At 33.8% G+C, this 18,331-nt stretch overlaps 1 protein-coding gene across 2 annotated transcripts in view; it reads right to left on the minus strand.

Annotated features, from left to right (window-relative positions):
* Positions 1-18,331, minus strand: part of LOC145255722 (uncharacterized) — a 492,481-nt gene that overhangs the window by 123,558 nt on the left and 350,592 nt on the right. For both annotated transcript variants that reach the window (XM_080114321.1, XM_080114322.1), the window contains exons 5-6: positions 14,430-14,541; positions 5,456-6,530 (exon numbers count right to left, since the gene is read on the minus strand). In XM_080114321.1, the coding sequence (XP_079970447.1) occupies positions 5,456-6,530; positions 14,430-14,541 (1,187 nt within the window). The remainder of the gene's footprint in view (positions 1-5,455; positions 6,531-14,429; positions 14,542-18,331) is intronic.

An 18,331-nucleotide genomic window follows, 5' to 3' on the forward strand; every position in this document is an offset into this window, starting at 1 on the left:
TCTAAAAATTCACAACACTACACGGAAGACTAATTCAAAACCTGAAAAGATGTATCCACAAATCACACATGCTAGAATGGATGATCATAGGTAGGACAACACTGGTTCAAAATGACAGTAAAAGGAACCATCCCCAGCAACTATAGACCTATAACATGTTTACCTAACATGTGAAAAATACACATTTATTATTCTCTACATAATCATGGACTACTCTCGAGGAACAGAAAGGATGCGAAAAAAAAAAGAACATATGACCTACTCCACATAGATCAAAAGATCCTGAAGGAGGTCAAAAGTAGAAAAAAGAACATAGCTATAGAATGGATCGACTACAAGAAAGTGTACAAGATTCCTCAAGCATAGATAATAGAATGCCCGAGAATGTACAAAATAATAGATTATCAATTTGAAAATGCAATGACAACATGGAGACTTGACAGCTGATGGACAATACATAGCTGAGATTAAAATATAAAGTGGTATCTTCCAAGAGGATCAACATGACACAAGAAAACAGTAAATGCAGACTTTGTTGACAAAGATATGGAACAATAAACTACACAGTAAGCGAATGCAGCAAACTAGCCCAAAAAGAATATAGAAATAGACACGATCAAGTGGGAAAGGCAGTATACTGGCAATTATGCAGACAACTGCACCTTGAACACTTAGACAAATGGTACAAGTACAAACCGGCAGCAATACTTTAAAAAGAAAGTCACAGAACTCTATGGGACATAGATATAGAAACGGATAACCTCATCCAAGCAAGAAGACCGGATGTCATAATAGTTAACAAGAAGGAAAAGTCCTGTCAGATCATAGATTTCACCATTTCAGCAGATCAGACTGAATACCAAGGAGACAGAGAAGCGGAGCAAATACACAGAGTTGGCCAAAGAGCTGAAAGTGATATGGAAAATGAAGAAAGTTAAAATAACACAACTAATAGTAGGAGCGCTAGGAACAATACTGAAAAACGATGAAAAAAGAATGGGAGATATTGGAATTAGAGAGATGGCTGAGAAGATACAACGGATAACAATAAGGAAAACTGCAGAAATATTAAGGAAAACCTTAGAATGCAGACACTAATATACATGAGCTACAGGCGCCAGGCGGACATATAGAAAGTGATACAGATGTAAAACACAAACACCACATAGAATCATTAAAACTGAAATAGTGTAATTGTAAGTGACCCCCCCCCCCGCCCGCTCAATTTTCTATTATCACCATGAACTAGCACCACATAAAATAATTAAGGAGGGGCAAGGAGGATGGAAAGACCAAAGAGAGAAAGCACTAACCAGACCTCCACTGGACGAGTACAAAGAGAACTAGGACCTTGGGGAAAATTATTGCCACCCAGTTTCCAGTGAAGACCAATAGTTGCTACCAATGAGAAATCAATGGTAAGTAGTTATTGCAATAATGCAATCTTATTTGCAAAAATATCAAAAGAAATGTTAAGTACTGGAAATCTGGGGAAACTTGCTGCAACTCAGACTCCAGGGAACACAAAAGGTTGTTCTCAAAGAGAATTCTTTGATGATTGCCTGTGTGAAAACTCCTAGTGAATAATAATAATAATAATAATAATAATAATAATAATAATAATAGTAATAATAATAATAATAGTAATAATAATAATAATAATAATAATAATAACAACAACAAGCTGTACATGTGTGGTCCCCCTCTGGTGCTGCATGTGAGATGACACCACAAAAAATAAAGAAATGATGAATGTGAGAAGTGTGACAGGTCAACGTTGTCTTCACATTTTTGTTTCAGAAAAATCTAATGGATGTGGGCAAAAGTTATTGGGTAAAAAGTGTCATTTTTACAATTTTGGGGTATTTGTGACCCCTTTTGAGCTCCTGGGAATGCCAAACCTCAATTAAAATGGACAAACGGTGCAGTTTCACGCTTTAAGACATAAGTATATTTGAATTCAGCACCATGATAAACCACTATATAGACATACATATCAAGTTTTTGAGTAATATGAAAAAAGAGCTCTGAAAAGGCATGTTTTTTTAGCTCTAAAAGTCTCAGAGGGATGCGAACTAGAATTTTGCCAGGGTCACCCATACTGAATTTATATTAAGAATAATGGCCTCAACATTTTCGTCAAGTTTCAGGAAAATCTAATGGATGGATCACCCGCTATGGGGCAAAAAGTGTTATTTTTTCTTTTGAGCCCCTGGGGACACCGAATCTCAGTGTAAATGGATAATGGTGCAGTTTCAGATCTTAACACATGTATATTTGAGTTGACTACCATGAAAAACCACTACATAGTCAGACATATCAAGTTTTTGTTGAGAAATATGAGAAAACATCCACCAAAAGGGGCATTTTAGCACTAAAAGTCCCCAGGGATGTGAACTAGAATTTAGCTAGGATCACCCATACTGGATTTATATTAAGAACAATGGGCTCTAGATTTTGGCCAAGTTTCAGAAAAATCTAATAGATCTAATGGATGGCCATTTTGGGGCATTTTTGACCTCTTTGTAGGCCCCGGGGGGGGGGACGCAACGGGAATTTTCACGAAAATGTATTTTACTGTGCACATCTATTTAATGAAATACAATTTGCAGCAAAATTTCAGGAAAACTAATGGATAGTTTTCTGGCAATCGTCCGGAACAACTAATTTGAGTGTTGCATTTGATTTAGTGCAAAATCCTAGACTATCGTGCAAAACATTGCTAAATTTAGCCTTACTTATTTCTTTGAATTGTGTTTAATACCAGAAATTGAAGAAATATTTAAAGTGTTAAAAACATGCTTGCAAAGAATATCGAAAGATTCAATTTTTCTGTCCAGTCTAAACAAAACAAATCAAAATCAGAATTATCAGAGAGATAGCATGTTCCAGAAAATATGTTTTCTTGAACAAACACATTGCAATTTAACTCACTCATTAGTTGAATTGTGTCGCTCGACATGCTTCAAGTTATATGATGTGCTTCTGTTAATGTGCTTGCTTCTTAATATACCCATGTGAATCGAGAGATGAGGATAATGCTGGAAGTTAAACTGAAATCGAACTCGATTGCTATTTACAATAACAGTAATAACTTTTATGTGAGATTGAAAATCGATTTTGAATGTTGCAGATTTGATTTCTTCCAGCCTGTTTTTTTTTTTTTAAATTTCTTATGTTCAAATTTAAATGACATGTGTGTCTGTTGGAAGTTTTGCTTTTTACAGAATTACAAAATCCTTATTTAAATCCATTTTATCACGCGTCAACCTTGGCAGAAGTAAATCAACTAACTTCTAAGCATGCGTACGTATACATTTTGTAGCTTAAACTCGCTTAATTTTTAGTCTTTCTTTTTATCCATCTGTATAGATATAGCTAAGACGGTAACAATAAATGCTGAAGCGCTAATTAATGACTACAGCTGGAGCACTGAATGTTTTGGTTTCGATTCCAGCTTATGGCACCAAAGTCATTTTGTTAAAATTTTGAAACCAATACTATATATATATATATATATATATATATATATATATATATATATATATATATATATATTGGGTACAATTTAATAACCAATGAAGAATTTGCTCTATAATAATAAATACAAACTCTTGATGAATTAAACTATCATATTTAAGTGTATTTTATAACTGGGTAATGCCAGGCGGCCTGCTAGTATATATATATATATATATATATATATATATATATATATATATATATATATATATGTGTGTGTGTGTGTGTGTGTGTGTGTGTGTGTGTGTGTGTGTGTGTGTGCATGCTTGCAAACCTTTGCATGGGTGTTGGCTAGAAAAGATAAAGTATTCATGACAAAATTATAAAATATAATAATGCTGACAGTTTTATTACTAACTAATTTCAGTGTTTCCTCCAAAATGACTGACGAGGGATAGAAATTAATTTAAAACCAGCGTTTTGCCACGTTCTGATTTATTCATAGAACCATTAGGAACATGAGAGCTAAACTTCTGTAACACACATTTGTGTGTTAATGTGATTGTATCAACGTGATTGGCTGTATGGTGCAATCACGTTGACACACCAGTTCTCATCAGATCACCAGAGTTAAGTCACACTGACCGTGGCCAGTACCAGATGGGTGACTATTTGGGACTATCAACGTGCTGTATGTAGGTGGAAGGTCAGATTAGTTCTTCTGCTTTCCAATGTATGTAGTGGTGGTGTGCACACACATTAACATATGAAAAGATGATGGAGTTCATCTCGACTTCATCATCTCGACTGTAGTCACAAAATGATGTTGATGATCTCTCTCTCTCTCTCTATATATATATATATATATATATAATGTACAAACGTTATAACACTGAAATGACAATGTTTCCATCTGTATTTATTAAAAATCTCCTCAGACAGAAAGTCTATCATGTCTTTTAAATGTCTATATTAAAAAGCCTTTCAAATTTAAAAGAAAGGACAGACTTTTCACCTTATGAGATTGAAACATCGTCATGTCAGTATCGCAGTGTTTGTACATGTTTCTATGAATAAAAATATTAATATAAATATCTTTATTTATTATTGGTCAGTCTTATATGAACCCGTTTGAAATTCTCTGGAGTTTTATCCTGCGAATGGATACCTAAGCTTGATTACCACACACACACACACACACACACACACACACACACACACACACACACACACACACACACACACACACACACACACACACACACACACACACACACACACACACACACACACACACACACACACACACACACACACACACACACACACACACACACACACACACACACACACACACACACACACACACACACACACACACACACACACACACACACACACACACACACACACACACACACACACACACACACACACACACACACACACACACACACACACACACACACACACACACACACACACACACACACACACACACACACACACACACACACACACACACACACACACACACACACACACACACACACACACACACACACACACACACACACACACACACACACACACACACACACACACACACACACACACACACACACACACACACACACACACACACACACACACACACACACACACACACACACACACACACACACACACACACACACACACACACACACACACACACACACACACACACACACACACACACACACACACACACACACACACACACACACACACACACACACACACACACACACACACACACACACACACACACACACACACACACACACACACACACACACACACACACACACACACACACACACACACACACACACACACACACACACACACACACACATGTATATACATAAAGAGAGAGGGGGGAGAGAGAGAAATATTAGCAAAGATATAATGGCATGCATATTAAAACATTAAAAATACTGATAGATACCTTGATTTGCACAATAGAGGTGCAGTCCGATTAACATCGCAGGCAGCAGACATTGGGGAGGATGATGCCATAGTTCGTGGAAAGACTGGAGGAGGGGGTGGTGGTGGAGGTGGAGGGGGTGGTGGCAGAGGAAGGTCATCAGGGTCACTCTGCATGGACAGGCTGTCTGTGTCCTGCGATGATGAGAAACTGTTGTGGAGGTCATCGATGAATTGTGGGGGCGGAGGAGGAGGCGGTGGCGGAGGCAGCGGAGGTGGTGACGGAGAGGCCCTCATTCCTGTCTCATGGCTGAGACACCTGGTGATTCCAGCAGCCACTGCAGCGACCTCCCCATCTGTAGTGTTAACAGCAGGAGGTGGGAGTGGTGGGGACTTCTCAGCGTTGGCCTCCGACAGTTTCCTGGAGCCGACCTGGATTGAGGTTGTGTAGTTATTGTTGATTTTGCTGATCTGTACAGGGTCCATTTTCTTTGTAAACTTGCGGTTAATCTGTATCTTTTCGATTGATGAGCGTATGCTGCTGTCTCCCTGGCTGGACCAAGAATAGAAGTCTTCAGACCCTTCGATTGGACGGCTGCGACAGTCAGGTGATGCGGCTGTCAACTGGGGTACTTTCTTTTTTTTCCCTGGAGAAAAAGTAGAAAGTTCACGCTCCTGCGCTTGGTCCTCTGCAACATTCAAGATGCTAGAGTTTCCAGGTGAAGAGATGCTACTGGAGGTGCTCTTAGGGGTCGGGAAGCTTTCCACCTGGGGCGGTGTTTGGAAGTTCAAGGTGACCGGTGGTGATGGGGGTGTTGATGAAGTGAGAGCACTGGGTGGGATCTGAGAAGGTAAGTTGCGCACAGCAGATGCAGATAAAGCTACCGAGTTAACAGGTAGGCAGGTTCCCGAGCTTATCGAAGCAGATGAAGATTCAGCAGTGTGATGGGACGAGGGTGAGGTGGAAGATGAGTTGAAACTTACACACGTTGAATGACGGTGACTTGGGGGTGGTGGTGGGTCAATGGAACTCTTCCAATAGGTACTCACAACTGGTGGCGGAGGCGGCGGTGGGATGTGCGACTGCTTCAACGGTTCTGCCAGAAACCAAGGAAAGAGAGAAAGAGAATAATTCAGCTTTGACCAAATAAATGATTCAAACGTCAAACCTGATGACAGTTTTCATAAAGTAAAACAATATTTTGGTCGAGAATTTATGTAATTTATTTAATAAGACTCTTCGAACAGCTCTGATTTTAATTCAAGTCTAAATATATATATATATATATATATATATATATATATATATATATATATATATATATATATAATGAGTAAATGGTAAAAAACCTGAAAAAGTGCTCAATACTACTGTAGAGCAAAAAAATTAAGCTATACAAAGACTAACGTGTTTTATCTCATGCATTTTAGGATGACGATTCCCTACAGGAATAAAGTATGGAGATCTCTGTGTAGCCTCATTGATACATATATAACTTAATACCTTAGCTCTACTCATTTGCACACTATTCAATAAATACTGAAAATCAATACATAAGATATTACAAAATTTATGAAGATGCATAAAATAATAATAACAATATATATATATATGACCGTTTTTAATCGGTAAAAATAAAACAGTAATATATATATATATATATATATATATATATATATATATATATAAAACGGTAATATATATATACATATATTTAAAAATAAAATATATATATAAAAAACGGTAATATATATATATATATATATATATATTTAAAATGGTAATATATATATATATATATATATATATATATATTATTATTATTATTATTATTATTATTATTTCTCACACCATTAGTTTTTGGAATTTCCTCCCTTTTTGTTGTTTCCTTACCATGCCAACATGCAGAAATTTAAATGTAATGTTAACAAACACCTTGCTGTTCCACTTTCCACCCAAGTTGCTGTCACCTATCTCGGTGGCCCCTTATACGTCAGTGTTAGCATGAATTATTGGGGGATGAACAAAAATGATACTTTTTTTAGTGTTAAGAGACGGATATATTTAGTTGAACACAAGCAATAACAAACAAGCGAAGCATATTAATATCAATAGTTAACAAAGAGATTGATAATCTGAGATTAAGACACACCTGTCTAGCAAGTCAAGTTATAGTAATTAGAATGAGGCCTGATACAATATGCAACTAATAAGGGACAGTAATAAGGAGAAAGGATTAAATCATAGCTTCAAAAGTTCTGATAACAAACAAGAGGAAGCAGGGGATTATGATCAAGAAGCTTTCGAATGGATTAGTCTGACAACTTCTAGTCTAGAATTACCTCATCATAAAATGGCTGACCTAATCACATGCTAATGTTCGCTGTCGGTTTAGACAAGCTGGATCCAAGGGATTGAAGATTTTGCAGGTTAATTACAGGAAATGTTTTAGTTGGATAATAAATAGAGCTCAACTAACCTGTTCGTTGCTTATTACAAAATCTATCAAATGATGGACAACAAAGATAGAAAAAATACAATGAACTGACCGCTGATGCCTTCTGACTTGAGAGACAAAAAAAAGATGCCATTTTTTTACTATTAAAAAGATAACATTTTTATCTTTTCACTATTCATGTCACGTATTGAGATTGTTCAGAAGTTTTGTTATCTTGGTGACAACATTGGAGCATAGAGAGAGAAGGACGCTACTTAAGTTCACATTGTTTAATGCTGACAAAGTGAGGGAGATAGTTTATATCTATTTTTTATACTTATATTTTGTCATAATTGATTTCAAACATTTTCAATGTTAAAAAAAAAATGAAACACAAACAATATTAGCAAACAAAAATTCAAGAAACCTTATTAATATTGTTCTCGAATACAAAGAATGATACAAGAAAATACTGGGTTTCTTCACATGAACTTAATCACATGTAATGGAAACATTTCCTGTCAGGTTCCTAACAATTTCAGTATTTTCCTCTTTCTTTTTTATTTAAAATTGAAAAAAGTTGTTTTTCTTTATTCAAATATAATTTTACAGAAAACTCTTGTTTGTGATAATTAATATTTAGGAATTAAAAATATGTAAATGATCTCTCTTACTTTGTCAGCATTAAACAAGATGAACTAATAAAAAGGTGAGGAGGAACAGGTACTAGTGTGATTGCAAGAGTCGAGGGTAGATGAGGTAATTTCTGTATAGAAGTGGAAGTGACTATTTGAGTTCTAAATGTTATAGAAGTTTGAGAAATTGTTACATTCTTCAACAAATCTACAAGATTCAGAAAACATTATTGTTTACTTTATTTTCAGTTAATCTGAGATTGGAAATTCAGGAAAATCGGAAAAAATAAAGAAAATAAGTGTGAAACTGCAAACTTTCACTTAATAACATAAGGATGGATTAAAGTTTTACTTGAGCCTTACTTTTACATATTGTATGAAGTATTCCTGAAGTTATTCTATGAAAACGCTGATAACTCCAAAAACTATTTTTTGATCAGGTTGAAATTTGACATGATGGTTGCTGTTATCAAAGAGCACTAAATCGATACATCAAACGTGGAAACTTCGAGTTGCTATGATTAACAGAATCGAAGTTATTGCCATTAACTTGACCTAGATATCCCAAAATTAATATTATGATCACTATTTTGACCAAGTTTGGTGACTACTGGCCAAGTAATGTGGATGTTAGGCTGTTCATAAACAAACGCCACCAAAAACGTAACCACTTTGGCAGAAGTGAAAAGATGAATAAATTGTTAACATTTGCAGACCTTGTGTATTTTCAGAATATCAGTTGAAAGAAATGAGCTCAACTTATACCGTATATGACATCACTGAACGGCCACATGATTCCAAATGAAAATAAGACATATATAGTCAAATTGACTTTGTTTTGTTTTTCCTTGTTCTTTTGGCTAGAAAAAAAGTGTAGTATCTGTTCTGATACTAAACTTTATCTTTTCTTTCCTCAATCAGAGATAAGAAAAATCAATGACAGTGCAACATGAACCCAAACACTAATGATATGCAATGAATTCGGTATAATGATCATGATCAGCTAGATGCATGATTCTGGCAGAAAGGATTCCATCAACTGCGCCGTATCAGAAACTTGGTACTTATGTGATCATAGATCATGTGGTTCGGCCATGTATGCCACGTCTTGCATTAACTCCATAACACATCTGCATACCCGGATACTCTGCATTAAATTAAACTCAAATTCCAACTCTTTATATCTAGCAGCTGTGTTCCAAAATTCATAATGATCGGTTAATTAGTCTAGGAGTGAATCCTATGCATATAAATAAATATATATATCTAACTTTATATTGAATAAGGAGTAATAAAATAATGAGAAGGTAAATCTAATAAATATCAAATGAAGAAACATTTTGAAGAATTCGAAATCAGTTGGTTTGAATGCAATTCTATAGATGTTATCTTTAGCTTTTATGATTGACAATGTTATTGATTGAGAAATTTGATATGGAACATGTATTTCCAATATTTTCTGTTATTCCATTTATTTTCACGTAAAAAAGACTGGACTAAGATTGTTAATGCACTGAGTTTTAATGGACTTGCAATGATGTGGTTCACCTCGCAGACTGTGGGAAGGCATGCAGTGTTCGAGTTCTGTCGAGTTCTAACCCTAACACTTTTAGGAAATATATGAATCTCTATCTCTTCCCTCCAGTTGGTGGTTATTAGTAGGGCGAGGAAAATTCTGATATAACTTCTACAATCAAACAGTGTGTACACTCATTATTTACCTCGTGGAGAGAGTGGATTGTGTTTCCACAATATATATATATATATATATATATATATATATATATATATATATATATCATTATCCACAAATTTATATGCATATGTCATTTAATAATATCAGAGTGACATGCTAACGGTTTAAAACCCTTGGTATCTGATGTTTATTAGAACAGACTTATGACTTTTTTGTGGTGTCTATTATTCTATTCTTTTTCTGAGGCTTTCAAAATAGGTTTATTGGTTTTTCATGAAATTTAACCAAGTTGAATCGTTTAAGAAACTTTGAATTCTCCCCCCATCTTAGTCAAAATAGCAGCAAATAATAATTTTTTTGTAAATATTCAAAATGTTTTCATCAGTTTTTGCTTAATATCTTCATTAATAGTAATTTGCATAAATCAAATTGTGTTATCCCCAGAACAACTCTAAGAGGAATAAAAATGCCCCCCTCCCCAAACATCAAACCGTACACTCATTAGTTTTTTTCCACAAAATCCATTGATTGGCATGGTTTGAGTATGTTGTCGTGCACAGAATGAATCTATTTGCAAAGAAAATCATCACATAAATAATTTGTTTCTCCTGTGTTCAATTCTATTTAAATTATAACATTACTCTCCTGATGACTGTTAGTTGAAAGAACAGTTTTTAGAAAGACTATTTACTAAATTAAAGTCAATTTTATTTTCTAATAGTTGTATTCATTCCGTGCTGCCCGTGTTGAGATTTATTGCTGGCCAAAAGGTTTCTTAGGAAAAATAAATTTAAATTTACATTTTTTTACCTTGCAGTGTGAGATCAAGTAAAAAAAAAAAATAAAATAATAAAACTGTTAGCGTGGTGGTGTTTTGACGAAAACGTTATGCCATAAATATCAAGTTGTTTGTTTCATTTAAGATTTTCCATGTTTATTATCTGTTCAAAAGACGATGTGCTATTTTCTCTACTTTTTTGAAGTTATGGACTAAAATTTGAAACTCTTAAAAACAAACTATGTGTGATTATGTGTGATATTTACAAAAATTATGTGATTATGTGTGACATTTTATTTACAAAAATTATGTGATTATGTGTGATATTTTATTTACAAAAATTATGTGATTATGTGTGATATTTTATTTACAAAAATTATGTGATTATGTGTGATATTTTATTTACAAAAATTATGTGATTATGTGTGATATTTTATTTACAAAAATTATGTGATTATGTGCGATATTTTATTTACAAAAATTATGTGATTATGTGTGATATTTTATTTACAAAAATTATGTGATTATGTGTGATATTTTATTTACAAAAAATTATGTGATTATGTGTGATATTTTATTTACAAAAATTATGTGATTATGTGTGACATTTTATTTACAAAAAGAAACAAACTTTCCTTTTCTGATGATTGATATTTTACTATGCGAAATTAATAAGATTATTCGTATCAGTTAGACATATATCTATAAATATTTAAGAAAACATATTCATAATTTTTAATTATTGCAAAGTACAATTTTAGATGTCATCTACTGTCAACATTGTAATTGTTTTTGGGGGAATGAAACCATGTTGAGATGGAGAGATAGTAGATGTGAGATGAGCCATGATTGTTTGCTTGAATAAAATTCCATTGATTTTGAGACAATTCATTGGGTCTTCTTGGTCACCCTTTAAAAGATAGGGCAGATTTTAGCCAGCCGCTAATCAGCAGGAACAACTCAAGTACTAAAAAAAAAGTTTGAACAGGGCTGCTACAGATTCAACACCCCATAAAATTGCTGGATCTAGTTCATCTGGTCCTTGACCCTAATTCACATCCAAGGACAAAAGCTGCTTCTTGACCTCATCCTGAGTGATGGTGATTGGCTGCATTAGTGTTGCTATCCTATGTAGTGCTGCAAGTTTTCTGCCGTTGTCAATTTTGAATATATTTGCAAAATATCAGCAAATGGAAATACTTGTTGATTTCAGAGCTCACTTTTGTTCTCCTTCGGAAATCACATAGAGTTACGATTTGGTTGTTCAATTTTTATTTTATTTTTTGTATGTGAGCGTAAAAATGGATTATGATCAACTGTCTTTCAAAATTTTGTCTACTTATGGAGATTTTTTCAACATGATTATATTGTTTTCTATAGACTTTATAAATCGCTTTAGATATAGTCTCTTTGTAATGCCCTTATGCAGTGTTTCTCAATTTTCTTTTACAAAGAATCTTCTTAGTAATCCATGGTTTATGCTTCTTGTGTTTTGCTGTTTTCAGAGGTACTGACTTATCCATAAGATGCACCAGAAATTTCTTTATTTCTGCTCACATTGTTTCAACAATCTGATGTAAGGCGATGTAAATCTAACTCGTCAGCTCATGATTCACAGCAGCAAATTTTCTTCTCAGCTTATCTGAGACAGAAGATGGTGCAAACGAGGTGTGCATGCAAAAGCATGCAAACATTTTTTTAGGGGCCTTAAACCTATTCATGGCTGACGGAACAAGAATAATCTATCAATGTCAATGAAATAGAGAATTCGATTGAAAATTCCGTACATATTCCTGAGTCTAGCATGATGATTCTCGATTTGACAAGATGAAGGTTACATTAGGCGAAACATTGTGCAAATAACATCTAAGATACTAACAGTAATCCAAATAATTCAGATTCAAATTAAGATTAATTCGATTTGTAAGCAATTGATTTTTAAACCAATAATTTGTAAGCACATATTTTTTAAACCAATAATTTGTAAGCACATATTTTTTAAACCAATAATTTGTAAGCACATATTTTTTAAACCAATAATTTGTAAGCGATCGATCAGCCTACAATTGGAGGAACAAGTATCCTTATTGGGTTTGCCACCTTACAAAAATAGAAAAAATCTATAATTTTCAGGGGAGATCCATCTTGAAAGTGAGAAAAAGAATATAAATTCTGGAAAATCACAATCTATTTATTTTTGATGAGTGTTAATTATTACTAAATTTTATTACATTTAATTTGTTTAATATAAATAAAAATAACTATAAAATACTTTGATACAGTTAGGTTTGATGACATACATTGTATAGATAGAAATGACATGATAATTATATGATGAATGTGTAGTGTGAGTTAAAAAAAAAACAGGCTTAGAACTAATGACCCAAAAGGAAGTTTAAATCAAGACACTATTGAGAGATGTGTGCCAAAGAGGAGACTTTGATAATATGGCCACATTGAAAGAATTGATGACAATTTTGGAGTTAGTAGATGTAGAACAGTTGAGGTAACAGATTCAATTCTCAGAAAGTAAAACATGTAAAATGAAAGTAAAAAAGTGATGAGGATGGATTTGATAGAAAAGGCAATAAATAAAGACTTGGCCAGAGATATGTTAGTTTGGAAGTAAACTTTTAAAAGCCGTTAATTGCATGTACAATGACTTTGGGATGGTGGTGCCTATAAAAACTACAATGAGTGTTTTTTAAAGTTATGTTTTGCAGACTCCATTTTGTCTTATCTTTAATCTTTTATCTTTCTTTTATCTTTTTCTTTTCAAAATCTTTTTTCATTCCATAAAAAAACTTTCTAACAGTTTTTTGAGAAGATACATTTGTCTCTGAGGAGTTGCTTAGTGGTTTTCTGCTATTCAACGAAACATGTGTAAGACGTAATACATAATATATATATATATATATATATATATATATATATATATATATATATATATATATATATATATATTAAACCAAAATTTTAATATATTAAAATTCCGGTAATGTTCATAATAAAAATAAAATCAAAACAAAATCAGAGTCAAAATTAATTATTTAATTTTCATGATTATCAGTTTTCATAATCGAGCATGCATCTAATATTTTTGCAAAAATCAAGACAACGAAATACAAAATGAGAACTTCATATTGATTATGAAACAATTGTAATACATATGGAAATACACAATATTCTCATTTTACGTTTTGCTGTTTTGATTTTTGCGAATATGTATATACATATATATATGTGTGTGTGTGTGTGTGTGTGTGTGTGTGTGTGTGTGTGTGTGTGTGTGAGTGATAGTTGCGTGGTTACAGCAAGAGAAAAAGTGTATATTTAAAAGAGTGTAGCCAATGAATGAAAATGATAGATATAATGTTAAGCATCTTTGAAAATAAATAATTCATCCTGGATAAAGAATGGATTAACCGGAATCGATATTCTTCACTTACCTGGAAAGGAATGTCTTTTGTAAGGTGAGCTATTGTTGCGTTGTTGCAAGCGCCTGTTCAGATTAGAAACCAGCGGAACATTGTTGTTATTGTGGTTGTTCTCATTGGAAACCTTGGAGGCAAAGGAAAAAGCAATTAATTGGTATATTTGGATGATTAGGTCATTTGGGTGGCAAACTAGAAACATAAACATAAACTGCTTGGGAGAAAGTATAAAAAGGGACATTAAAATCTCGGCATAGAATAATAAAACTGGTCAACATAACAACAACGTGTGAACTTAGCATATGTATGCTAAATTATAGTATTTATTTGATCTAGTTTTATTTTATATGCCCATTTGAGCATTTCTTATTTTATCAATAAACTAATTTTAACTTTTAATTAAAAAAATAATAATGAATGTTTGTGTTTCTCAGTTTATATATCTATAGAATACAAAACTGCTGGACAAATCGTTATAAAATTTGAAACATAGGTAGGGAGACATAAGGGAGGGGGAGTATATCATAGTTGTGTTGAATTTATTTTTGAAAGAGGGGGGGGGGCGGACAAGCGGAGCAGAATTTTCCCTTTAAAAATTCCCCATGGATTCAAAACCTATTGGACAGTTTTTTAATTTTTTTTTTATTAAAAATTTTTTTTTAATGAAATTTAAAACACAGATACAAAAGAAAGTGTCATGAGTCACATTGTTTGTTTTTTGTTGTTTTTTTTAGGGGAGCAAATGCCCCCTTCCTTAAAAATAAATATAGCCATCGATTCCAAAACTGCTTATAAATTTTGAAACATATTTCCAACATAATGATGGATATAATATGCTATGCATCATTTTGATTCATAAAATCGTTCAGTAGAGTTACGCGATATCACAATTCATAATATGACAATTGCATGATATAACAATCGTGTGGTATCACAATTTTATATTCAGTATAGATTTCATTTTTCTCCTTCAATTTCCGGTTCCGTCCCTGTTTTTTATTTACAACTAGCCTGGGTGCCCGGCGTTGCCCGAGTGTTTGAAGGTGTGTGTTGAGCAAAAAAAAAAAAAAAGTGGGAGTGGGCAGGCAGGCAGGCAGGCAGGCTCGAACCCGTATTGCGAAGGAGGAAAAGAACATGAAAAAAAAAAGAAGTGACATCTTTACTGTTGAGTCCCTCGTGAAACCGGAAGTGGCAAAGGTTTAAATTAAGGCTAGTCAATCGAAAAGCTGGGATGACTTTCGAAAATATCGGCGAAAAAAGCGAATCCTCACTGTAGAAAAGTGCCCAGTTGAGGGTGAAGGAAATAATGTTTTTAGCCAATTTTTCGATATTTGTTGTTGGAAGGGTCGAACTTCAAAAGGATACAGATCTCGTGAAAATCCATCGCCTCTGTCGAAAGTTTTAGGCAGGCATACAAACAAACATACATACATACATCTAAACAGACAGGTGAGATTTATATTATAAACTAGCGGGGGGTACACGGCGTTTCCCGGGTGTGGTAAGGTGGGGGGGGAGGTAAATCAAAACAGAATGGAAATAAGGAATAGGCGAACGTAATAACCCTGTTTATTAAAAAGCAGCGAATGTGATGCAAAATAAAGAATAAGCGAATGATATTAAAATTTCTTTAAAAAAATCGGAAAAACAAAAACAAAAAAAACAGCAAACGTGATGGAAAAAAAAAAAAAAAAACGAACGCAAAAATGGCATAAATAATCCTGTTCCAATATTAAAACTTTAAAAATCGAAAAAAAATTTATCTGATATCTCGGCTTGAACAAGCAATCTTAAGATAACGATGCTGGTCTGTGATTGTGTGAGCAAAATTAGTTTTTTTTTTTTCATATTTCAACTAACAGACAGGTGAGATTTATATTATAGACTAGTGGGGGTACCCGACGTTGCCCGGGTGTTTGTAGGTGTGTGTGTGGTGTTTAGTTATTATTCAATGTTTCGTTGAATTTCCCCACTATTTCAATAAGGATTTAGTCTATTTGTGAATCAATCATTCCCTTATTCGATAAAATCTATTAAAACTACATTAAAATCAAAAATGGCGTTAATATCATAAAACACAATTGCAACTACTCTTCCGGGGTTTTTTTTTTTCAGATTTACGTAATCATGCCCATATTTTTTTTTTTTCTTTTAAAGTTAATGAGTTCTTATTCATCTGATGAATCAGGGCGGAAAAAATTAAAACATTGATATAATAATAATATGAATGTTTCTGTGCTACGAAACAGGTACTGTCAAGAATTGTAGATTTTAACATGCTGAAAGAAATAAATGGTAGGATGTAAAACATCTTGGAATTTGGAATATAGACTTTTTTGTCATTTATTTGTATATGCTCTGTAGTCACATCGAGCTTTATAAGTTAAAGGATTAGTATAAATAAAGCTCATTGGCTGATTCCTGCTCATGTGTTATTAAAAGAAAGTCCAAAGATTGTCAAAACATGATTATATTTTGCTATATATCACACGTAGCTAATAGTTGAGGAAGAGTGGGCCTTTTCTGTTGACTAATGCTGGGCGTTGTTGTTGTCAGAGTTTCTGATACATTTCATCCATTTGTTGAGAGTACTTATCTACTGCAATGGTTACGTCAGCATTCCAAAAATTGTAATGGATGAGACCGATTGCAGTCAGCATGACCTTTTTTTTGGTGCAACTTTGACTTCAAGAAGTATCGTGAAGCTTCATCAGCAACCACTGAGCTCAGCGTTGCTGGTTTTCATGAAGAACCCACTGTTCATCGCAAGTTACAATCCGGTCAAGGAACGGATCATTCTCGTTGCGTATAAGAAAGGAAGATGACACTTCATAACAGCATTTCTTTTGGTTGTCGTTGAATTCGTGAGCCACCCATTTATCAAGTGTTTTTGTCTCCCTCTCAAGTGGTTGGAGATCCTTGTATATGTTACATCTTATTCAGAAGCAAGTTTTCAAAAATACTAGCCTTTCTTTCTTGGACAGGGTGTGCAAAATAATCTCTTATCTAATAAGTCCCACACTGTTGCATTCCTGTATTCGCTTTATAAGTTTACAGAATGTGCTCCAATGAATTAACTGCACTTGTACTCCCTAAATGAAAATACTTTCAACCCACCTATCTGCTTGTTTCCTTAGACCACTTGCCTTTGGAATTCACTCCCTGCTCTATGTTTTCCCAATAGTATGAACACACAGAAATTTAAATGAATCGTGAACAAACACCATGCAGTCAGATTTCCCACCTAGGTTATCTCCTATAAATCTGGCCCCTGCCACAGTAACCCTATATATTTCAGTTGCAATATGCTTTGTTTGGGGTGAAAAGTAATTAGAAAAGTTTCATATGAGACAGGATTTGATTACTAATTTCCTTTAAAGGTAGCCGAAGACAACTCTTTGCTAAAGAAAAATGGATATTTATAGTTACATAAAATAATGTATATTTAAGCGTAAAATCATCGTCAGGTCTGACTTCAGTACCATATCAGCCTATTCAAGTGAAAAACTATCTAGACAACAATTTCAATTTAGAATAAGCACTATAGATAGATAAATAGATAGATGTGTGTGTGTGTGTGTGTGTGTGTGTGTGTGTGTGTGTGTGTGTGTGTGTGTGTGTGTGTGTGTGCGTGCGCTCAGTGCATTCAGATGTTGGCCGACTGGTTCAAAGGTCTGTTTACCCGGTTCCGAAGTATATCAGAGAAAATAATTTCAAAGAAAGAAATCAATATATTTTTTTTTAAAAGTTGATATCTATGTTTAACTAGACAGAAAATAAAGCAGGTCAATCAATACAACAACATCATCCTCTAGAGTTTCTATAGATATGAAGCAGTGCCTGCTGTGGTCATAGAGTTCACTTTAGCTTTATATCTTGATATTATCTTTTTATATATTTTAATATTACTTTTTCAC

The sequence above is a fragment of the Euprymna scolopes genome, chromosome 31, assembly GCF_053919585.1.
Source record: "Euprymna scolopes isolate OS-2025 chromosome 31, ASM5391958v1, whole genome shotgun sequence".
Taxonomy (NCBI): domain Eukaryota; kingdom Metazoa; phylum Mollusca; class Cephalopoda; order Sepiida; family Sepiolidae; genus Euprymna; species Euprymna scolopes.